This window comes from Chaetodon trifascialis, chromosome 14 (assembly GCF_039877785.1).
Source record: "Chaetodon trifascialis isolate fChaTrf1 chromosome 14, fChaTrf1.hap1, whole genome shotgun sequence".
NCBI classification, from domain to species: Eukaryota; Metazoa; Chordata; class Actinopteri; order Chaetodontiformes; family Chaetodontidae; genus Chaetodon; species Chaetodon trifascialis.
The window spans coordinates 3,475,325-3,501,047 of NC_092069.1; the positions used below are offsets into that span (position 1 = coordinate 3,475,325).

General features: G+C 40.6%; 1 protein-coding gene across 1 annotated transcript in view; it reads right to left on the reverse strand.

Moving 5' to 3' along the window:
• Positions 1-25,723, reverse strand: part of gabrb1 (gamma-aminobutyric acid type A receptor subunit beta1) — an 80,367-nt gene that overhangs the window by 42,074 nt on the left and 12,570 nt on the right. Inside the window, exon 4 of the mRNA XM_070978871.1 lies at positions 7,382-7,602. Within this exon, the coding sequence (XP_070834972.1) occupies positions 7,382-7,602 (221 nt within the window). The remainder of the gene's footprint in view (positions 1-7,381; positions 7,603-25,723) is intronic.

The window sequence follows — 25,723 nt, forward strand, 5'->3', positions numbered from 1 at the left end:
TGGACTAGGGTTAGGCTACATGCTATGGTCACATTTTGTTTTTCAGACCCACATACAGTCATCTGCAGCATCTTTTTTGCAAAAAAAAAAAAAACTTTTACTACAGTATGTTCAAACTTCTATTACTCAATGGCAGTAGCATTTAAAATTATTCTGATTGCCGGGGACAAAATTTCAGGAATACATATTACAAACAAAAACAAAACCATATGCACTCCAAATTATTCAACGATCACGTTCAATTTGCTGTGGGTATACTTTGGATAGGCGTTCTATACTAATTTTACAAGAATAGTAATGGGTATCATTTGGTTCATTTTTTCGCTGACAACTTTTCTGTCATTTGTAGGACTTGGGTTACAAAAAATAAACATGATAGCAGCATGGGTTCTCAGGCAGAGATGCAAATGAAAACTGTACCAACAAGTTGACAATATCACCACAAGAAGGACTGCCAGTGTTCTGCTTAATTTATGGAATTTTAGTATCACTATAATGTTTGCTCTCAATCTAGAAACAGCCTCTTCAGTAGAATGGAAATTCAAGGAGAGTCAAATAAGAAGGATGGAGTGGGAAAACTGGAGGAGATATGGGTGAGGCAGATGGGATGCGTTGTGTGTGAACTGACTTAGGAGGAATCAAGCCCTGTTATCTGGACACACAGAGGAGTGTTTACTTTGGAGGGGAGAAGGAATGGTGAGGACAGCCCACGAGGCCTGTGTTCACTCAGCCATGAAGTCAAGGCCAGCCAGTGTTGTTTTTGGACAAATCAAGCGACTGCTCTCTGTCCTTTTCAACATGCTTTTTGCTGTTTGGGCCTAAATGGAAAGCACTCCAGCACTCTCTCCCTCTCTCTGTCATTGCTCCTCTTTTTTCTGTGTGTGACTGTATGTGTGTGTTGTGGGACATAAATCTCTTTGCAAAGTCACATTGTAGGGACTCTACTTACTTGTGGGGACAAAATGCAGGTCCCCAAAATATAAATGATCAAATTTTAGGGTGAGGACTTGGGGTAAGATTAGGTTTAGGTTATGGTTAGGGTTGGGTAAGTCTCCAGGAAATTAATGTAAGTGCAATGTCCCCAAAAGTGATGACGACCTAGCATGTGTGTGTTTTGTGTATGTGTGTGTGTGTGTGTGTGTGTGTGTGTGTGTGTGTGTGTGTGTGTGTGTGTAGGCCACCTGAGTTTATCTGCTGAAGTCCAGCTCTGAACTGGAACTGCAGGGTGATGCACCTTATCTCTAAATACATGCAGTTCTTTGTGGGATAAAACTAACAAATTACCCACATACAGTATACCAGCATAAACAGGTCCAGCGCAGAACTGGACTAAATCAATTAGGAGGATTCTGAAATTACCACTGTCATTTACTGATCTGGCACAATTTATTTCACCATTAATAATAATAAGAGGCAATGCAAGAGAATTTTATTGTTTTATTAATATTATTATTATTATTATCTACGCACACATTATAGAAAAGAAAAGAAGCCACTAACAAATTGTATGACAACACAACAACAATGTGCTCCACCCTGTTCTGGACAAATGTTTAAGAAACCCCATGTTTGAAACAAGATGTAATAAATGAATGGCTTTAACCAATGTTACTTTTATGGTTTTGAGTTGAGATGTTCCATGGGTAATTGACCTGTTATCTAGGACTAATAATCATAAAAAAAACAATGCTGGCTTTTCTGGATTCTTCCAGCGGCTCCCATGCCAGGCTTAGCATTCAGCTGGGTTCCCAGCCAGCAAACCTGCAGCATGCTAGCTTCCATTCTGCACCTCTGGCAACAACCATCCAGCCTTCTAGCCTCCAGTCTGCTAGCCTTCAGCAAGCTAGCTCCTTGCCAGCACTCTGGTCGATTAGTCTTGGGTTTGTGAGCCTGGAGCTTTCCTGTCCTGGGCTAACCATTAACAGCCAGCCAGACTCTCTCGGGCTGGGTGACCTCCTGCCAGATGGCTAGCCACCAGCCTGATTCCACCCACAATTCCCAGGAGTCTCCTTTCTGGAGGACAATGCTAGCTATCAACACAGCCCCCAGAAGAAAGCAAGGCTCCTGATGAGGTCAAGGTCCCTGTCGTCCAGTCCCCTGGCTTTTCTGCTGGACCTTGCTCTAGACCCAGACAGACAACAGACATCAGGCAGTTGACCAGTTGGCTAGTGTGAACCCAGCCAGTTCCCTGCCTGATCCTACCCTGTAGTACCTTGTGGGAAGCCCCCCCCCACCCAAGGAAGTGAGGCTCCAATCCACCTTGTGCCTCTCAGTTGCCCATCTCCTTGTCCTCACACCTGCCCAGCTCCTCATCATCACTGTTACCCAGGGCCATGGAGGTACCAGAGCTGAGTGCCCTGGCCAGTGTCTCTCCAGCCCCTGGGTTGACTGCTGCCAAGTTTGCTTGGTGGTCCAGATAACAGCTGCTCTTGGTTCCCTGTTGCCACCCCAGCTGACACATGCTCATGGTTCCCCATTGAGAGCCCAGCCAACACCTGCTCCTGAGCAGCAGCAGTCTCCTGTGGCTGTGTTTCAACAGCCTCCTGTTTTGCTGGCTCCACTGGCTCCCATAACAGCCTCCCAGCCCCACCTTCCAGCCCTGCAGCCTTGTGACCAGCCTCCATCCTACATTTCCTGCCACTGGTCCTGATCTCCAGCCATATTCCTACTCTGGTCTAAACAGGTCCAGCCTATGTTGCCAGCCTCCAGAAGGGTTCGCCCCTCTTTCAGTTCTCCTGTCATATGCTTTTGTTGCTTGCCAGTATTCTCATCTGAGTTCCTTGTACTTGTGTGGCTTGTTTTTAGTTTAGTTTTCAATACATACATAAAATACTGCATTTATATACATTCATATAAATATGGGAAATAACAGACAATTACATAATTAAATCACAATGAAATTGCATAAAATTATTAATGCAGAAATTCTAGTTAAAATTACAGTTAGTTTAATTAAAGGTGACCTGGGACGCATTTAAAATGACACATACACACAAAATCCATGCATACAAAGAAAAATTAAGCTGCGATATAATGGACATGGAAGTTATGCTGAGAGACATAATATGGTAAAATATTGTTTCAACTGGTTGCCAGTTTCATTGATTGTATTATCATTTTGCAGTCTACAATGGGTTCTGTAAAATGTCAAATCAAAGGAGCATTTATGAACTGGCACCTGGTACGTGATACATGCTATAAATATATTGTTGTTGCATCTTTATGAAAAAAGAGCACTGTCCTTTACTGTCCTATCTTCAATGGATATTCAATTTTAGTGTCTTTTTTGGGAATATTATAATTATACACTCACCTAGTCAAAAACAGGCATCAGTCAGAGAGAGCGGCAGCCAATCTGTAGCCAGTTGATGTTGCTAAAGCTTATTGCTGGGAGTGTGAGGTAATGATTGAAAGCAACCTAAATAACTATACCTGTATTGGTGCTTCTCTCATATGGATTAGAGTTGGAAAGTGAATAGAACAGAAGAGAAAGTGAGGACAACGTACATTGAATCACACTGTATATGCTACCAAGGTCCATGTCAAACAGTAAATCATTACACCGTGTCTCATTTTGTATCTCGTGGTACAGTGGCAGCTGCTGTGTACTACATGATTTACAGTCATTATACTGTAGTGTCTTTCTCTAAATCAAGTGTTGCTATGATAACCATGTTGGTTCTGGTCCTGTGTTGCTCCATGTCAGAGGCCTGCTGCTCAGCCACCTGCCACACCATAACCAAATCCTGTGTGTCATGATGGTGCTGACCAAAGCAAGCCAAAAGCATAAACACACACTGTTTATGTAAACCAAATATGAATATACACAAATGTAAAGGATGACCAGATCACATAACACACCTGTGGCAAACATACTGGACAGCATGTAACAATGTGTTTGTCTTTGTCAATGCACACAAAACCAAAGTGATGAGATAAAGAGAAATTGGTTATTATGTATATTTCAAGCTATATGAAATGCGTTCTTGTTCTATTGCAGACTATGTGTTATGGATTATACAGTAAATGTTATGTTATGAAGTGTATCTGTGATACGGAAATTTCATTCTCTGTGGGCATTCAAAAATGTGCACTTACTTCAGCAGTTGCTAAATATGAGGTGGGACTAATATGAGATTAGATTGAGGGCCAGCATGGTGAGTTTATGTATTTATTTAGTAACTATAAAATACTCAATTGGAATTCTTCTGCTGGAGGAAAATGGGCATCTGAAATATTTGATGTATCAGAAAAAGACAAGTGGCATATCAGAGTTAAAGGTACACAAAAATTGGCCTGGGAGATCTGGCCAAACAGCCAAAATTGAAAGCCTACTGTTCATTTCAGGAAGATTAGAAATGTGAATAACATGTTGAAGGCAGAATGAGCCTGATTTGTTGGTTGCTGGCCCCTCCTCTCAGCAGCTCAACAACACCAGAAACACATGAACCCTGATCACAGATGCCAGTGTACCACCTGCAGCCACCGCACCCTACATGCTACATACTGGGAGGCGGTAACACACTCACTACCCAAAGGTTGATGCCCAGAAACATCCTGCAAAACAAGAACATACTGGCAGAGGGCAGGGTTTCTGCAGATACAGACACTGCCACACACTTGTAGTGGGTCATAAGTGATGATTGAAAGGGATTATTTTTTTCATGAGTCTATACATACACACATGGACGCACACACACACAAAAAATCTCTCAACTGAAAACTGTCATCATTCCTCTCCTGTGTTTAAGCTCAGAGGACTGAATTATTGACAGTGACCAGCCCACTGTTTCCTCAGTTAACTCCTCACAGCTCACTTCATCATAGCTGTGCTCTGCTGCAGAGGGCACTGCCATGTGTACACTGCACCAACAGAGGCTTCATAAATGATTTACCCACTGGTTCTACCTCAAAGCTCCAGAGGAGACAGAGCAACACTTAGCCTCTGATGGAAGCCTTCGAGGAATGTTCTCCATGCTAATCAGCTGCTACTAACTGAATTTTGCAGTGTTTTTGTATGAAAACATGTCTAAAAGTCATATTCTAGGATTTGTTAGTGTTGAGAAAATAAGCGTACAAAAGCATGTATGCACACAAGTTATGTTATGTATGGAATAAAGCTCTATTCTTGCCACTTGAAAAAGCCAATGAGATTTAAAATGTGTCATGTAAGCATTAATCCAGAGGCGTCAGCCATTTTTACTGCTTGAATTTTTTTCTTATTTACTGTTCAGTACACAACACTTAGTTCCATCTTTGCACTGTGGTTGGCTGACAGGCACTGTAATGAGAGGACTCCCTACTGCACTGGTTCCAAAAGTGGCTGCTGTGGCCCCCAGGGGTGCCCTGAAGATGGGCCAAGGGTGCTGTGACATGTCTTCATTTTACATTTTTCATTGCACATTTCATCACATAAAAAAAACGCAACAACTACATTCACTTAATTAACTTTAAAAAAGTGGTGCATGTAAGTTGTGTACTTGTATGCATGTGACACAAATTAAAAATGTGTAACATCAGGCTGTTTCAAAATGTGCCTTTGAGTATCAGGCAGGACCTGAATTGGGTCTGGGTTATATGGACAATGTCATCAATGGGATCACTTTGAGTGGACACTGTAAATGGTAAATAGTTTGTACTGTGCAGCTGTTGTGATCCAGCAGGTGGCAGTAATGCAACACTTTTCAATGGCAACCACCATAAAAATCAACAGAAGAAGACAAAGCCAGCAACTGCCATTCGTCATCAAAAAAAGACTTCTCTCTGACAAGTGGCTCCAACATGTGCCGTGGCTTGAAGCGAATGATGATCACACCGAAATGTGACGAAAGACATTTCGTTCACATTTACAGTACATCTAGCAGACAAGACAGGTAAATTTTATACGGGCTGAAAGAATTTCAAAAGTCTATCATTGATAAAATGAAACAGTAAGGAGCACATGAATGTGGCTCAAGCTATTACTAACAAGCAACCTAGCAGAGCTAAAAAGTCCAGTCGCTTGCTTTCTAAATGATGAAACAAGTTGAACGAAGAACAGTAAGCTCTGTGTAATGTATTTCTCCCAGAATTTCAAAGGTTGCATGTGTATACATGTCATGTCGGGGGGCATGGGGGATGCTATAAAAAATCACAAAAAATGGGTGGCGTGATATTAAAAGTTTGAGGTACATCTGCCTTCCAGCATAGGTATTGCTCTGCAGGGGTAGAAAGCAACTAATAGATTTACTCAAGTACTTTACTGTACTGTAAAGTACTTAGTAAGTATTGTACTATACTGAAGAATCATTGTTTAGTTTAGTTTAGTTTAGTTTAGTTTAGTTTAGTTTAGTTTAGTTTAGTTTATTTGTTTAGCACAAGTTTAGTACAAGTACAAAAACTGTGCAAGGTGGGAACGAAGCCTCAGCAGGCTTGTACAGAGTTCCACACCTGAGATGATTGTACTTTAATGGATATATCCATTTTATGTTACTTCATACTTCCACTCTTCATTTCAGAGTGAAACTTGTACTTTTTACTTCACAGTATTTATTTAGTATGGTTCGGATTTGCTTTACAGATAAAGATAAAAAAATACTATACAGTAAGCTCATAAAATACAACAAATTGTTGAGATTAAACCAGTGGTTCCCAACTATTTGACTTGTGACCCCTACAATACTCTTACTTAAGTAAAAGTATCTTATTCCACTTGCATTACCAGATCCTAGCTGAGGCATAAGTGTACTTACTGTCCATTTAACTGGGCTGCACCAAGCCATCAACAAGTGTTTTTTTAAAAAGTCACTTTGTGACCACTCAAAGCACTTTTACAGCACAAGTCTGCATTCACACATTCACACGGCGGCTAAGCCACCTGCTCATTATTAACATTATCCATTCACACACCAATGGCACATTTTGGGGTTCAGTCTCTTACCCAAGGATACTTGGACATGTAGACTATATAAGTGGATGACTGCTCTACTTCCTGAGCCACAGCTGCCCCAAATAAAAACACAACTTGATATGTACTTATTGAGTGCCATTAATGAGCCTAAATGGGGATGCAAGGGACCTGGATTCTCTGTTGTACCTAATGTTCACATTTAATATGAAACAAACTCAAGAGTATCAATGCCACTTCTTCCACTTCTTACTTCTCTTACTTTCCAAATAGCACATGGAAATAACATGTAAGTAGTCAGTCCAGCTTTTGGCCTAATGGTGTACATCCACAAGGTCCAAGTTTGTAAATACAGAAAGAACCTCTTAACGAAAACGAAATGAAATCGTAACAAAAGTTCTTAACAGTTATTGTTATTGTAATCCCCCAGTTACAGGATATTAAGTCTCTGCATCTGAAAAGGGCTATAAAGTGAAGAGTGGAAACAGCTCCCACCTGAGACCATAGAGCACAGTTCCATCAGGGTGCAGTCTGATCATCCGGTTCTTCACTGTCACCCCATGGACAAAGGACTTCTTGTCATTAATGAAGTAGGTGTCAGGGACCCACAGCTGGTCTGCCACCCGGTTGTCCAGAGTGAGGTTGAGAGGAATGCCCGTATAGGAGAGGCGCTTGTCTCTCCACGACTGCTGGAAGTACATGGTGATGGTGTAGTCCTGCAGGAACAACACAGGATGAAAGAAAGGTAAGCACTTTAACATGAACTGGCTGATGACTCATGGATCTCTCCTCTTTCTCCAGTTTTCTGTGAGTTGGGTTGGAGTTCAGGCCTTCAGACTGTGACATCTGTAATTAGCAACTACATCAAACCTTCCCTTTATAAGTAAAATTATTGCAAAATTGTCTGCAGCAATCAGCAATGACCTTTTTAAAATGGATTTTGGCCATAACACAGTACTCAGACTGCTCTTATTAAGGTCTGGATTTTTTTTCATTTAGAACCTGATCTGGCTAAAATTTCAGTCTTAGTTGTTGAATTTTACTGCTGGCTTTGACACCTCTGACTATACAATACTGCCGGACAGACTGAAAAACTCGGCTGGACTCTCTGACACAGTCCAAAATAGTTCATATCTAACCATACCATATCTTATCTGATGCATCCAAGCGGACTAACATGAATTATAGTGTTCCTCAGGGCTCAATCCTTGGGTCTGTTTTAATTACCATTTGCATGCTTCCATCAAGCCAAATTATGTAAAAAATAAAATCAATTATCATAATTATACAGACAGTACCCAAATGTACCTTATTCTGCCTAGTGAATACAGTCCCATGTCAATTACTGAATATACCTGAATGTCTTTCAGCTAAATACAAACAAAACTGAAATAAGGCGAGAGACTCAGCTTTTATTATGACTGTCTTTGAAAACCAAAAAACAAGTTAGAAATTTCAAAGTTAAACTCTGACTCAGGACTTCGAAAAACTTGGTCACATCACTTTCCAGCAAGTTAGATTACTGTAACTGTCTTGGGTGCAGTTATATCCATCGCAGCTGATGAATGTGTGCTTTCATCAAAGTTATGTTTTTGTCATGTGGTCCCTAGGTTTTCTAAACCCCAGCACAGAAGTGAGACTGCTCTTTTTAAGATTCATACTAACTGTGGGAGGATTAATTGTGTCATGTTTTCACAAAGAATACTTAAAACAGCCTACAATGTTGTCAGATGTGATACTGTACTACTGAACGTCTGATAATATAATTTTTTACTTTTTTAAAAAAAAAACAAGTGAAATGGAACAGCTTTTGACTTCATCAAGCCCAGCCAATGCATGATTTGTTTCTGTGGGGATCTGCAGTTTTGCTTTCCTTTTCCTATTGTGTCTTTGTGTTTCCCTTCTCCTCTGGCTTCTGTCTGTTGTGTGTGAATGTTTTACTGCAGGGTGTGGCTGGCAGGTCAGGTCTGGCCTCATCCTCTCTTGAACACACCTGCTCACAATCAGTCAGGCAAGACTCACCTGCTGCCACAGTATATAAACACCGGCTTCCAACGAGTATTCATCGCATTGTTTGCTCATCCTTGAGGTAACAACTGAGACTCCGTATTATTTCAATATTTTTGATCATTTAAGTATTGATCGCCTCGTCTGGTCCCAGCCTTCCTGACTCCTGCCTTTTTGTGCCCAGGTGCCTACCTTCATGTTCCAGCCTACGGCCTGTCAGTCTATTGTGAGTAAACTGGAAGTGGACTCTCTACCTGCCTGTTCACTCTCAGCAGACTCACCAGCTTCAGTGTGTGGATCTCCTAGATTCTTCTGTTGCACATTTTTGAACTGTTTATTGAGCTTTCCCTTTTTTCACATGTCCCTGCCTCCATGTCTGAGTTTTAGTGTTTGGGTCCGTTTGCTCTTGTACAAAAAAGTTTTATGTGAATCCCTTTTGTGTGGGTACACAATATGAATCCCATGTGGGAAGGGTGGACTGAGAAACAGTTAAAAACTATTAAATGGGGAGGCAATTACCAAATGTAAAACAACAAACTGTTGTTGATTCAAAATGGACAAAAATTGTATGGAAAGCTAGAATCCACATCTATGGGATTATAAATAGTTTCTCTAGCAGTAAAAGCCAATAAAGCTGAGGCATCAACAAAATCTGTTCACTGGGTTGGGTGTATTGATGCAATGTAGGAATGTAATTTTGACCTGCAGCAGGTAACATCAGCTGTAGCTAATTAACGTTATTTTTAAGAGTAACAGAACAATAGTGTGGTTAAAATGCTCTCTGCAGCTGTTGTCTGAAAATTTGTAAGGAACAATGATCCACTATGTAAGACTGCTAGAATTCTGAGTGGACTACAGTTCCCACAACTCCAACAGAGTGATATGTCTTCTCTCCAACTGAATGCATCACATTAGTTTCAGAAGTCACAGTGTCAGAGTTTTTATTCATATCAAATCAATTATTTAAGCTTCCAAACTTTTAAATATTTAATTGAACATTCAGTCTTTGCATCAGGTAGCTTGTGAAATAAGGTGTGTCTGAATTAGTAGGCCATAGCTGTTATTTCAATGTGTCAGTTATTGAATTAACAGTTAGGTAAATATAAGTATTGGATTGGATTCAGTATCAGCAGACACCTAATCATAAAGAACTTCAATTGTGGGGGGAAAAAAACAACTTGAGTTGGACATCCCTTTACTCTGCACTTTACTCTACTGTATGGGTCAACCATTTAACAAAAAACCAGACACACTTTACTCATAGATCTGTCTGGAAACTTTCTACTTGTTGTAAGGTATTTTGCAGCCAAGTTACCAGCTTTACCAGTAGGCTCTTCTTAGTATGTTTGTGAATATGGCCGCTGGTTGTTTGCCACTGACTTATGAATTATTGTTTTGTTCTGCTGGCACACCACCACCCTACCCTACTGTAAAACAAGAGACCATGGTAAAGTATGTTTTTGGTCGTATGAGTTAGTGCAGTGCAGTGCAGTGCAGAAAGTTGCAAGACTTGGATGAAGACAGCTGGGTGCGTGTCTATGTAGGTGTGTGTGCATGTGTATCAATGTGTCTGTGTATGTGTGTGTTGCTGTGTGACGGTGCCTGAATAGTAGGGTATTTGTGTGTGAGAAAAAGAATGTGTGTGCACAGTTGAGTTGTGCACTATGATTCACAGTCTGGGCTGTCAGAAGGCAGAGTGCTGCAGCTTTCTATGCAGGCTGTACCTTCTTTTCAAAAATAACTGCTCCAGCCGCAGCACAGACTGCTGAGGTGGATTATGTTGTGTAACGTCAGTTCTTATTAAGCAGCAGGAACAGTCACCGGCCTGCTCGCTCCAATTCTTTCCACTTCTCCTTAGAGAGCTGGAGCTCCCTCCTTCACCTGCCCTTCAGTGGCTCCTGTCACCACATCAGCCCAAACCCTTCAACTGTTCCTGCTGGAGCCCTGTGGTCAGCATATCCACCCACTCACAAACTCCACTGGAACCACTGCTGCTCCTGCATATCTTCATCCCATCATAAAGTTATGACAGCTCCTGTAATTCGATGAAGAATCTGTTCTCAAACCAGTGTTACCATAACAATAAGGCCTGATGTCTTCCGCTTTTCTGAGTTGAATAATCTGACAGCTGTCTCCTGCACCACATTCTGCATCATAGCACACCCAATAATTCTTTACAATGACTTGTGAAATGTCAATACAAGTCAGACAAGTTTCACATTTGATAAACCCAACAAACATCACATCTAAAAATAGAAGCACAAAGTATTGATTTGCATCATCTGTAGCTGTAATGATAGCTCTGTTTTCCTCACAGTAGTCTATAACACTCACATTTCAGGTACTGTAGAGATGCAGTCAAAGTTGTAGTGCAAACACAATGCATGGTTTTGATGTTTTTTATGTACTAGGGGTGTAACACAAAGCTGCTATCTTACTTTATTTATATTTTGGAAAAATACCTGCATTTCTATTGTGTCTGTATAACATTGGATGTGTCATAATGAAGTTTTAGAACTATTTTTTCTTTTCTCTCTCCCTTGTCTCTCACTTGAATTCAGGAACCATCCACCATCCGTGGCCTGGATCTCTCCCTTCATCCTCTCATTTCTCACCCTTCTCATATTCTGTCATTCCTCTACTCTCATCCCTCCATCCCTCACTCCACATCCACTCATCCCTTGACCCTCATCCCTCACCCCTTTATCCTTTGCTCCTCATTGCCTCATCCCTCCATTCCTCACCCTTCATCCCTTGCTCCTCATCCCTTCATCCCTCATCCATTCATCCCTCTTTCTTCTCATCCTTTCATCCCTCCTTCCATACATTCTGCCTTCCCTTTGTCCTTCCTAATGTATTATCCTTCATCATCTATACTATCCTCCATCCATAATACACATTAAACCATTATAAATCTCTATCTTATCGGCATGGTCTTTTTTAGTGTACTCTGTGTGTAAGTATGTATGTATTTATGTATGATGTAACTGAGCTCATCCAGACACCACTACAACCGGCCAGTTAATGAACCCTTCCACTCTGTGGTGGGTGGAGGAATGATGGATGGCAGGATTGTGTCCCTTTCTGTGCTGCCATTTATTATCTGGATGAGACAGATGATTGGTCAGTCATATAGTTGGCTCACAGTCAAATGTGACTTATTTGTGCGCATTTAATATATATATGTGTGTGTGTGTGTGTGTGTGTGTGTGTGTGTGTGTGTGTATATATATACATATATATGTGTATATATACTAGTGCTGTCAAAATATTGCATTATTAACGCGTTAACACAAATCAATTTTCGCGCGATTAACGCACTTCTAGTAGCGTTAGGAAAACTACAGGATCCGATTGTAAACCGGAAACAAAACAATAGGCACGCCTCACGCACGTCTTTGGTGTCCTGCCTGCTCGCTAGCTGTAAAAGAGTAGGCTACCAGTTTGTCTGGATGTCAAGCGAGAAACGCCGAAATGGATGTGAACAAGATTCTGAATGGAAAGTTTAGTTTCAAAAAGTTGCCAGATGGGTCGACTGACAAGACCAAAGTTTTCTGTGTGTATTGTTGGTGTGAACTGAATTATCAACGTAGCACATCCAGTCTGAAATACCACTTGATGGCCAAACACACGGCGAATGCAAATTCTCCGCTGCCTCCTTGTCAAAACCAGGCGACAATGGATGGCTTTGGACAGAGGCATATGGATACTGCACCTAAGAACAAGCTTACTGCAGCCATAGCCAAGTGATGTTCATTCTTTCTGGAGAGAAATAAGAGGCTGGGTTGATAAACCTCTGCTGAATAAATAGAAGAGCATCATAGTCTGACTGCTTGTATGTTCAAAGGAAACTTAAGAAAGGAAAGTTTAAGCCATGGTTTAACTGCACTATAGCCTGAGTCCTAGTTTACAATGATGTGCACTTTGTAACTTTATTTTGTATCACCCTGCTTTGATCCCTTAGAAAGAAAGAAAACCAAGTATTTATTTTTTTTTGTCATCTGCTTATTGACAGTGTTAAATTGTGAGATTTTGCTTCAAATGTGAATGACTGCTCAAAGTGAGAATGTTAGTGTGAAATAAAACACTACACATTGTTTTCAATAAAAACATTTGTACAAAGCAAGCCTATCCACTTTTCCATGTTGTTAAGAGTATTAAAATGATAATTAATGGGACATTTAGAATAGATAAAATAATTTGCGATTAATCGCAATCATCATAAAATGTTTTAATTGACAAAAATCAATATTGTCTCAGCCTCAAATGCACCAGTTCGGTTCTGTTTGTATTGTTAATCTTCAAACATAAAGATATTAAATTCTAATTGGTACAACAAGTCCTGCATGTTTTTCTTGGAAGGATAGTGCATGGTACAAACCCAGTATGCACTGGTCTTGACTGACTGGTGATGTCAGGCTGTGCAGTACAGGCTGTGCCTGGCTCCAAACATGGAGACAACATAAGGGTAAAAACAGGATTTTCAAGAGCTTTAACATGCTGAATTGTCTCTTTGTAGTGCTGTTGTTTTGCTGCTCTGCAAGCTGATGTGTGATGTCTGAGCCTAAGGGAACATGTGTTTCTGTTGCTGTCCTTCGCTCTCAGACTACATTTCAACAATAACACTATACAGTGTGTGAAATGCATTGTGTCACAGCACATTAGGATGGCCTGCATATATTCAGCAACATGGAGGCAGAACACTCGTGCTCTCTTTCCAGATATTCTCAACGGTACACTGTTCTTTAAAGGAGGAATCATTTGAAACATTTTTCTGTGAGACTGGCTTTACAGTAAGTGGTACAATATGACAATGATTAGAATGCCTCTCCACACAATTGATGATTACGCTACCTTGTCAAATTATTTGGCTGTATTGGCTGTATAGTAAAATGATGGCATGTACACAGGTGATATCACCCAACATTTGAATCTATTCAAGTAATTCTGAATAATGTAAAATGATTTCTCTCCTATGAAGAACCAATGACATGCCCAGGTACCACTAACACCATATGAAGGCCTTTTTAGTGGCCCAAGCATTGGATTGCAAACACCCAATCTAAGAACCCTGATTACCTTCACTTGCATATTGATTGGTTCTCTTAATAGAGTAAGAGACAAGGACAGCTACAGAATAAAAAGAACAAAGCTGATCATTAGCTAACAGGATGTGCAATGGTGGAGGTCTTCACAGTACGCTCAATGTCACTGAGAAAAGTCATGATCGAGGTAGTAAAGCAAGCAGAAACACAGCATACAAAAATATTTTATCCGTAAGAAAAAGGGCTTAATTTAAATAATGTATAGTAACTCCTAAAGGCCTTGCGGGTGTTCTGAGAAACTGCTTATCAAAAAGCTTCAGTTGACTGCAGGTAACCTTTGGTGAAAGCTGCCAGGAGAATGCCGCATCACTGCTCTTCTATTGAGCTAATCTGAGGTGCAAAGGTGCAGTTAAGATTCCACTCAGCTCTCATGGCTTTACAGCATTCGTTGCAGTTTGTAAAGATGCTTATGCATGCCTTTCCCAACAAGCTGGAGGGAAACAAACTTTCTGAAAAAAGGCAAGCATGTACTTGAGGCAGATCAGAACATTTTGCCTCTATGGTCACAGAACAACAAAAAGACAAAGAAATGAGTGTTTAAATATAAAAACAAACACTACTTGTCCTTTAGCCTACTAAATACAGTAACTGGAGCATTCAAAGTCTTAGATCATATAATGTATTTATAAACGCATATTCAAACTTGATATTGCCTCACAAGCCTCTGCATATATGTACAAGTGACAGTAAAAAGAACAACCCTCCCTCATGGAAGTATTGTAGACTTCCATGAATTATGGACATTTACGGACTTCCAGGGGAAAATTGCGAACCACCATCCAGTATTGTTCGGGGAGGCAGACACCCTAACCCTCTACATTTGAGAGCTTTAAAACTTTCCTTTTTGATAAATCTCACTGTTAGGGCTGGCTCAGGCTTGCCTTGAATCAGGCACTAGTTATGCTACTATAGGATTAGACTGCTGGGGGACTTCCCATGATACACTGAGCTCCTGTACTCTTCTCTCCCTCTCCATCTGTAAACATTCATGTCCGTTTATGCATGTCACTAACTTGACTTCTTCCCCGGATTCTTTCTGCTTTCTTGCAGGTTCTCATGGATCATGGCTGCACCTGGATTGTGGAACATGTTTGCTCTTCCAGTCTTGACCCTGCCACTGCAACTGCTATTACTATTAGTCATACTTCTATTATTATTAGATTATAGTATTGCTACTATGTGCATATACTGATATTAATATATTATACACATAAATATACCATATACTTATTTAACTATTCAAATGTCTATTATTATAGCTGTCATTATTAGTGGCATTGCGGTGCAACTCTATCTCTTTTTCTCTCTCTACCTCACTCTTCCCATCTACCTTAAAAGGAAGTTTTTCCTAACCACTGTCACCAAGTGCTTGCTCTGGGGGAATTGTTGGGTCTCTGTACATTAAAGCATATAGTCGTGACCTGCTCTATATGGAAAGAGTCCTAAGATAACTTCTGTTGTGACTTGGCGCTACATAAATAAAGCTGAATTTAATTCAATCAAATGTCTAACCAATTGGAAGATTCCTATAAAATGTGGTGCAATGTGGTGTTAAGCTATGATGTGTTGTGATACAATGTGGTTGTAAGAGCTCCAAACTGTTTCATCATAATCTTCACATTGTGTTTACATCTTGAAGTATTTACTGTGCTTTACTCAGAAATTTGAGATGCAGAATGAGCAGAGTAAGAAAAACAAGTGGTAAGGATTCAAGCCCAAAATCAAAATCTTTCTTTATATTTGTCACATTTTGAGCTGTCCCTCTCCGATACAGAACAGTTGGGAGGAACTGCTAAATGCACTGAGTTTTTCCCCCACTTTTCATTGAGCTGGAATTTTTTTCTGAATTTCTTGTTGGGGGAGCAGCAGCTCTTTATGGAATATGCAGGAGGGACACACAGGGCAACATGGACTTTTGCAGATCTGCTGCATATGCTTCATTGAAACCTGTCAGTGAGCACACAAGGGACACTGCATTGCATTCTATGAAACATTGGGCTGGACAAATATTTAATTCCAATTTTCATAATAAATCCACAAGAATCCATAAACAAATCAGGTTCACATATTATCTGACCCTGGTGGTTGTTACATTATAGTTTCTGGTAGTCTAGCTAAAACTCTTTGTATTAGCTAGTGTGTAAGTACCAAGCTGGGATAGTCATAGTTCTATGTAGACAATATTTTCTTACCTACCAAATCTGAACACTTTAATCTTAGGAGGGGTGTTGTAAATCCAAGACCTGACTGTTCTCAGTCCTGCTGTCGACAAGCAGAGCAGAACACCTACTAACACATACAAGAGCAGCCTATTATGAGCATGGGAACAAGGCTGGCGGTCTCTTAAAGTTGCAGTAGGTAACTTGTATAAAAGTAATTTTTTGTCATATTAGCTAAAACTGTCCCTATGTCCAGACAGCAGTACATGAAACATGTAATCACATTGGTCCCACCTACTGCTCCTACTGCGATTTGCAAGAATCCACCACGCCCAACACAAAATAACCAATCAGAGCCAGAGGAGTATCTGAGGGAGTGTCTGACATCTGTCAATCACTACTCACACATGCTGCGAACCGCCCCCTCCCTCCGCTCATGCTGCCGGCTGCCGCTCAGTCAAACAGCTCTGTGAGCGGCGTCAGGAGGCGAGTGAAAACTAACCAACAACAGCATATACAGCTAAGACAACAAATAACCATAAAGCTAATACAGTGATTATTACAGTAACATGTATGTTAGCAACTGTGATGTAGCGGCTGGGCAGAGTTAGCTTGCTTCTGATGCTAAGGCTAACGTTACTGGTTGTCACGGCAGCCGCGCAGATGCCGCAGGGAGGAGGGGCTTGGAGGCAGGGCATGAGTGCAGCGGAGAGGGAGGGGGAGTGACGAGGAACTTGTGTTGGTTCAAATTTTCAGGCTAAGTCTGCTCTCTTCTTAGTCTTACCTACTGCGGCTTTAACCTTGCAGCTACGGCATCAATATGCCTCTTACATATCACAAATATTTGACTCTTCTCTGAACTGGAAGAAATGGTCAAAACTTCAGACGAACCACTGGGCTTCAAAGAAATAATTTCCTGCATTTCTCTGAAGCAAAATAATATAACTGCCGGCCCAGACAGTTTCCTAATTCTATAAAACATTTGTAATAAAACTTGCTCCTTTATTGTTAGATGTATTTAATGATTCCCTAGAAGGTCTTATCACCAACACTGAACCAGGATTTGTATGCATTGTAAATGAAGTAATATAAAGTATGTAAGTGAAAAACCATAATATTAATATACAGTACGTAAGTAATGTACTCATTTTAATCCAAACCAGGAACTTTTCCTAAACCTAACCAAGTAGTTTGGATGCCTAATCCTATCCAAATTGCAACTATTTCATGATGTAAACCACGTTTATTCTTTTGAAAGTCCAAATGAACATTGCATATTAACTTTACCACAAAGCTCTGCATGCAGAAAACTGATGCTGGGGCATACTCAGAGCATCGCAGTTTGAAGCGCAGTGCCACTGACGAAGTGTCCACGTGACAAGTTGGGAGTAAGAATGTGTTTCTTAGCTCGATTCACATGAATAATTACACAAAACTGAGAAGACTAAGCTAGACCTTCAGAGATGGAGCATCTTCACTTCTGAGTTGAATGGAAACAATAAAAATGAAGATGCGACCTTGCATCTTATTTCTCTGTACTATACTGAATTGAAAATAGTTTGAAAAGCATTTGCAAATCATTGCATTCTGTTTCTATTTTCGTATTACACAGCGTCCCAATTTTTTTGGAATCGGGGTTGTACAAGTGTCCTGCTCTGTGTAGCGGAGCAGTAGAGCACTGAGTAATAAAACAGAAGGATTAGCCATTTAGCCAACCACTGGAACTGTTAGTGGCCAATAATAAACTGGAGATGACATCACCTCTCATGAGGCAGCAGTTCCTCGCTGCTGCCTCATAAAGCTGAGAACACAGAATTAGGAGGACAACCTGTGTATATATGTTTGTGTGTGTGTGTGTGTGTGTGTGTGTGTGTGTGTGTGTGTGTGTGTGTGTGTGTGTGTGTGTGTGTGTGTTGTGTGTGTGTGTGTGTGTGTGTGTGTGTGTGTGTGTGTGTGTGTGTGTGTGTGTGTGTGTGTGTTGGGGGGGGGGGGGGGGAGTTACAGTCCCATTGGGGATGAAGACTTTCTGAGAGACTATTATTAGAAGCAGCTGTTCCCCTCAGCACCCACTTCACCATCATCGTTATGGCAGCTCGGTGTTTCCACAGAGCAATGGCCTTAACGTGAGCTGAATACTGTTATGCATATGAGCTGTGCTAAAGCACAGTGGCAGCGAATGGCAGAGCCCCACTGCTGCTGCACCACACTGCACTGCACTCCAGGCAAACAGGAGAACAGGGCCAGCGCTTGCCCTTGGTTTGTTTCCCTGTCCAACAGTCTGCACTGATGTGTGAAAGGTGATCTCTTCTGTGGTGCTATATTTCTTCTTTTATGTACAGTATCTATCTAACGCTCTCTGTCCATAGCAAAGAGAATGCAGCACAGCTGATCATGGACACCTATGTCATGCTAACCCCACTGCAGTGTGCTCCTGTCTGACCTAATTCTGCCTTACCCTCAGCCATCTCTGGGTGCAGCCTGGAAGACACCATAAAGAAAGGGGGTGAGTTAGGTGGTGGGGTAGCAGTGCAGTCCTTCTGGAGCATCCTAACTAGTAACTGCTGATGTGAGAAAAACTGAAAGTGCAGGTGGCGATGCTCGGCCACTCATTAAGATACTTTGATTTGATTTGATCACTTGATTTTTGCAACAAATCCGATGATTATGTGTAATGTGACAAAACCACCAACTTTGTGCTTGGTGCTTTTTAGCCTCTTTTAGCCCATTGTTTTTCAGTTTTATAGTCCACAGCTTTTCTGTTTTGGTTCAGTCTCAGTGCTCTATGTTCACTCATTTCCATCATCAGTAGGCAGCTGTTTTCTGTGAGAAAGGTGTGATAAACCCACTGCACACTACCTGCCCACCACCAAGTTTGACCCTTTCAGGCAACTTCACTGCTATTGTAATTGTGAACAATTCCATGTGCAGACCCAAACCAACAATGGACTGACAAGTATTGTGTGTATTGTGTGCCCTAACAAGTATTGTGTGCAAATCCAAAGTCTGATTTTATTCCTGTATGCTATAGAGCTCAATTTTCTGTCCAATCATTATTAAAAACACATCAGTGGGCCACCATGTTGCATTGGATGACATGTTCCTTCATTAACATGAACGAGCGATATTAAAAAAAATAAAACAATGTGCCATTTTTAAAGATCTTGGGCTTGGGAAGTCAGAAAGTATTGAGAGATGGACTGACGTATTGTTGGTTTTGGTCTTTTCATGGGATTTGTTGACTGTAGGAAAAATACAGAATAATGTCAGAGTCCATTACACCATGGCCATTTAGTAAAGGCTGTGTTCAGATTCTCACTGAGTGTCTTCTAGTCATTTTAAGCACGTTGACTTCAACAATCTGCTTTACCTGGCAATTTAACATGATTCATCATTATTGTTGTTATGGTTAAATACAGTATATCTTAGACGCTGATTTAACAAATGAAATCACTGACCAACTATGATTGAAGTAGGGCTGGGCGATATGGCTGAAAACTCTATTGCGATATAAGTGCTTTATATTGGTCGATATCAATAATTATTGCTATTTTTTATGACCTATTTAAAATAAGGACCAGGAGAAAAAATCCATTCAATTTAATTCAATTCAATTCAATTTTATTTGTATAGTGCCAAATCACAACAGAAGTTGTCTCAGGACACTTTCCATGTAGAGCTGGTACAGACCAAGCTCTTTTATCTACAAAGAAACCAACAATTCAAACAATTTAAACATTTTTATTTTAAATTGAACCTTCTTCTAATTATAATCCCCTCAGCTATCAAGGCAGAAAGGAAAGGAAATGTCAACACAACCATGGAAAACACTCAAATAATAAATGTTTAAAAAAGTGTAAAAATGTAAACAGAGAGAAACCTGAGAACTTTTTTCTGCAGGTTTAGTGCAGGAAGTTCACAAGCTGATTCACCTTCTGCTGAATAAAATGTTTTCAGATATGTGCAGTGTTTTGTAAACATAGCAGAAACTGAGGTGGACTTGACATCTGTAACATACAAACAAACAAACATGATAGACAGTACAGTAACACTGACTGAACTATAAAACCAGCCTAGACATATGAACAACTTTAGTCACTCTTCTTACTCTAAACATACATGAACTATTCAATTCTATTTTTATTGCAAGTGTGTTTAAGAAAAAAAAAAGTACGTGTAAGAGATGTTTATAACCTGGCTTCTCCACAGTGCTCAGTGAAGCATGTCTTTAGCTATATGATATGCCGCTGCCTCCGTTATGTCTTTGTGCCTTTTAGATGATTTGTCATCAGGCACTGAAGCAGATACCTCTGCATGGTGGTCAGCTGCTTGTGCGGTGGTGCTGCGGTTGGCGGACGTTGGCGAATACGGCTGCGCTCCAAAGAGTGAGCGCGGCTAAGGTGGTTAAATAAGTTTGTGGTATTACCGGTCTTGGTGGGGACGACGGTCTTGCATAAGTTACAGACCACATTGGTCTAACTACAGTCCGACTTATAAAATCCAAAAAACTCCATACTGGCGAGCTGACTTTCCCTGTTTTATCGACAATTTCTTCGCTCACTGCAGCGCTTTCTATTTCTCATCTCACTCCTCACGGAGCATCAAACACGAGACAACGACACAGCGCAACCGAACTTGATACTGTTACATGATTGGCGTGTTAGCGTGTCTCTCTCACTGATTAGCGATTACTCCCTACGTTGCTCAGTTACCTGAGAGCGAGCGTCTTTGTTCATGCAACCAACCATGTTTCGCAACTTCATGGCCGTTTCTCAATATGCGTTCTTCTCTGTACTTGTGTTCTTGTGTACTTGAGAAACGTCATCACTCTGAGTCCAAGTACTGTTCCAATTCTCAAGTCCGCATCTCGACAAGTACACTCAAATACCCGGATGTGTTCTTGCCCCTCCCACTTTATCGAGTATGCATCGGATGGTGACTTGGGCGGACGTGGGGCAACCACGTATCCCAGAATGCATTTCGTTGCAACGATGCCGGAGGAGAGGACTCACAACTATAAGTTACAAGTTTGGAAATACTGCTGTTTTAGTAGTACGGAATGTGGTTTTAAGATTATTTTATGTGAGAAAGTGGATGTTAAAACTTAAAATCTGTGGTCGATTCATCACGATAGCGCGTAGTTTAAAATTTGCTCCAAAGTTTTCAGAGATGTGTCGTCCTGCTAACGTCATCAAGTACGCTGCTGTCCCAATTGCAGAATGACGGTCCTGCGTCCTTCCGTCCTGGAGAGACTGTACTCCCAAGTCGAACTTGCTAAGTCCGAACTGCCAAGTTCGTAAGTCCGAACTTGGCGTACTTGGTATTGAGAAGCGGCCCATGTTTCTTCCGATGAAGAAAAAAAATTATCGCATGTTTTATCGAACGCATTTTTTATTGATATTGATGACATGTCTATTGCGAGACATATCGCTATCATTTTTATCGCCCAGCCCTAGTTTGAAGTGACCTGATATATCTTTTTGATGAGCACCTGCCAGCCAATCACAAACAAGTTCCACCATGCTGTTATGTAATATATGGAACAAAATATCAGCATAAAACTGTCCAGTAATGGTCTACCTTTCTATTACAAATACTACTTCATACAGGATGTACACATTTCCAGTGTTAATATAACATTTGGGTATGTTGGGTAAACACCCACAGAGAAACTCAGTGATGGCAGTGTAGCATAGTGAAAAGGAATGATCCTCCCTTAACCAAGAACCCACTGGACTCTTCTTAACCTTCCTAATCTATGTCAAGACAAAGTCCACCAGGGCTCACAGATGAACAACAGACTTTCAGTTGGAGAGTATCCTGAGCCAGTTTATTCATTTTAACACAAATACAGTGAATATGTAAGGGATAATGCCTGCAGTGTATGTTGTCGGGAATTAATGGACAATGCGGAAGCCAGAGTCGTTCGACGTGCAGTAGACTAGCATTGCTTTATCCTGCTTACACCACAGTCACTTGCCAAAGAAATTAATTAAGTAATTAATGAATTAATTTCATGCAATTTGCAATCAGAATCAGAAAAAAGTTTTTCAGAAGTAACAACTCAGTTCTCGTTGTAACCCTTGAGGGGGGTTGACCATTCTATAGTGTAACAGAAATGGTCTACTGGTCTTGAATCTGGTGTCAGTCATGACAACAATTTAGTTAAATGACAATTAATCCTGGCCCTCAGACTCCCTAGGCTGGCACTGCTGTTCTCCCCCATTTTTGTTGGACCAGGGCTTCATTTTAATCTTCTATCTGACGTAATTCTCCTGGTGTTAACTCCTTGTGACTAGCAATCAAAGTTGTCATATCCTCCAAACAGGTTGAAAGAAATTTTGAAGTCACTCATTGTAATTATTTAGATGTTAACTTGTTAACATATTGCAATAAATTGTAAATGGAAGCTTTCGCTGTATCCCTGTTGCTGTGGTTATTGCGCAGTAATTCTGAATGGTGAACAGACAGTTTGACTGGAGATATTTAGTAGGTGTCCATTATAAGGAATTAAAGGACACCCTGCAACCAGTCAGAATTGAGTATACACCCAGACCATGGTATAAAGTGACAGTAACATAACATAGCAGCATGTTTCATTGGATCTACAGCGTACCCTCTCAGTGAAAACTGTACACTGTACTACTACTTTCCTGTTTTAAAACTCCATTTGTTTTTGTAGGTCACCTTCTAGCATTGTTACAGTTAGTGTTATTATGTCATTGCCATTTTTCAGTAATAAGCAGTTATTGAATTATACGCTTCAATAAAGTTAAACTGCCCATACTAATGTTGAGTATTGGAGCTGTGTGACCCCTGCTGACCCCAGATCAGAATAAGCTGTTGGAAAGCAGGACACATCCTGACACCATGATATCTTCTCAGTGCAGAGATGAAGTGCTGTCTGCAGAGCTTCTCATAAATCCTAATCCTGAGGTGCAAGCTGCTCGATAACTGTTCGGAGGACATACACTCATATCACATCTAAATGAACACAACGGGGTGTAAGTAAAACTTGAAAATGTAAATAGATCATATTCTAATCAAAGACATATGATCAAAGCACATACAACATTATTTCTTCCATACTAGCCCCGCTGCACTGGCTCAATGTCAAACCTAGAATGGAATTTAAAATCCTTCTCCTTACCCACAAAGCCCTAAACCATAGCACCCTTTTACCTGACTAGAGCACTGCTTTCCCAGAGGGAAGACTTATGGTTTCTGAAGTCTCCAAAAGTAGCCTGCAGCTATGAAGCTCCTCTCCTGTGGAATCATATTCCAATCTCAGTCCAGGAGGCAGACAGCCCCTTTTGACAAATCTCACTGTTCAGGCTGGCTCAGGCTTGCCTTGAATCAGCCACTAGTTATGCTGCTATAGGATTAAATTTCTGAGGGACACTGAGCTCCTGTATTCTTCTCTTCCTCTCCATCCATACACATTCATGTCCGTTTATGCATGTCACTAACTTGACTTCTTCCCAGGAGTCTTTGTGCTTTCTCACAGGTTCTCATGGATCATGGCTGCACCTGGATCGTGGATCATGTTTGCTCTTCCTACTGTGACCCTGCCTGACACCAACTGCTATTACTATTAGTCATATTTCTGTTGTTATTAGATTCATAGTATTGTTACTGTGTATAGAGTATCTGATATTAACATGTACATATACTACATACATCAATCTACTGTATACTTATATACTATATTACTGTATATATCCTATACTATTATATTAGTAAAATGTCTATTATGATAGCTGTTACTATTACTGTTATTGCTGTGCATACCTCTCTCTTTCTCTCCCTCTCTACTTCTCTACCCCTATAGCCAACTGGCTGTGGCAGATCACCTCCCACTCTGCTGCTCTGCTCAAGGTATCTGCTTGTTAAAAGGACGTTTCTCCTCAGCACTGCCGCCAAGTGCTTGCTGTCCACAGCATTCATAGTCTAGTTACAAGCTGCTATTACGATGAATTAAATGGCTACAAATAGACAACGAAATCAGATTCACTGACAACTACACAATCTTATTAGTTTGCTGTCATGCACTGGTAAATGTTGATGGGACTTACGACAATGTGCACATTTTCAATAAAATCTGATGAGCTGCTTGATGCCATTGATTGGTTTTGACAGCAGCATGTTTTCTACAGCCTTGGGGACAGTGTTTTCTATCAGAAGGTGAGTCATCAAACCACAGAGCACTCATAAAATTCATGCAAAGATGTGCTTAAAAATCACCAAGGACGTACACTGCAACACTGAGTCAGGCCCTGATAACAAATCCTTGTCAACAACAAAACACAATTCAAACTGTTCAGCTAGAGTTCGGGTACAAACAGGCAGTCCTGGATGTGAAAGGTGGTGCTGCAAGGGTGGAGTGACCTGATATTTTACAGGTTTAGAAAACAGTAAAGCAAAAGCAAAGCAGTGTAGATCACAAGGTTCCTGAAGTCTCTCTCATATTGAAGTGTCAGAGAAACCCAACCCAAAAGTTGAGACAAATTCACCCTGGTTGTGCAAAAATATTTTAGTCTGGTCAGCTGGGATAGGCAAGTCTAAGTTTAGCTCTTAGGCTAGTTAGTTCCGTCACATAAATATAAAAGCTGTGTCTGTGAAGCTTGAATCCCACTCCACTCATCCACTACCCTCTATAAAACAGACACTAGGCAGTTGACTATAGTGAGGAGTAAATTGAGATTCTTATGTATACATTGATGTTGTTGTATTGTGACATCACTGACAGGTGTGGAGTCATACAAGGTTTCTTTTTGCATTTTTATGTGACACATTGCATGACGAGATTGGTAGCAGAAAGCAGTGTACATGCCATTTCTTTTCCATTGTGGGAATTTTTGAGGGAACCATATAGCGTACATTTAACACTGAGAATTTACACACTACAATTAAATAGCAGAAGGTAACTATAGCGCACTATAAAGGTAAGGGATCCTACCTTAGACAATCTCAGCTGGTTATTGTTGCACAGTGTGCCACATTTTTAGACATTTCAACATCTCTGACATCTCTGATACTGTAATTGATTAGATGATTAATACTATTTTTGTTTTTTACATATTTGAAAAAATCTGCTATTACAACAATATGTAGAGCGTTGCCATCTTAAAAAACACTGACCTCTGCCTTTTACCTGTGCTCTACTTTAAGTATCTCAACAATGTTATTGTCACTGTTAAATTTTGTCAGGAGCCACAAGATTTTTTGCTGACATGAAAAAAAGTTGAGTAACTTTAAGCTATGACTTCGTGTTTTGGCAGCTGGTTTCTGTCTGGGCTCATGATTTCCCATTTTGTTTTCTGTATTTATTTTAATTTTCCTTAAACTTGAAAGTTTTAATTTTTGGCTGAATTGGACATCTAAAGACATATTTTATGGACAAGCATTTAAAAGCTGTGGATGACCCTAGCGACCTCTGATATTTCACGGATACACTCTGCACTGGCCTACCAACAGAAAAAGCCTGCAGCAGGTTGCAGTGTTGGAATCTAAAGTCCAGCGTCTGGAAATAAATGCAGAAGTGAACAGACATTGTGGAAATGACAGCA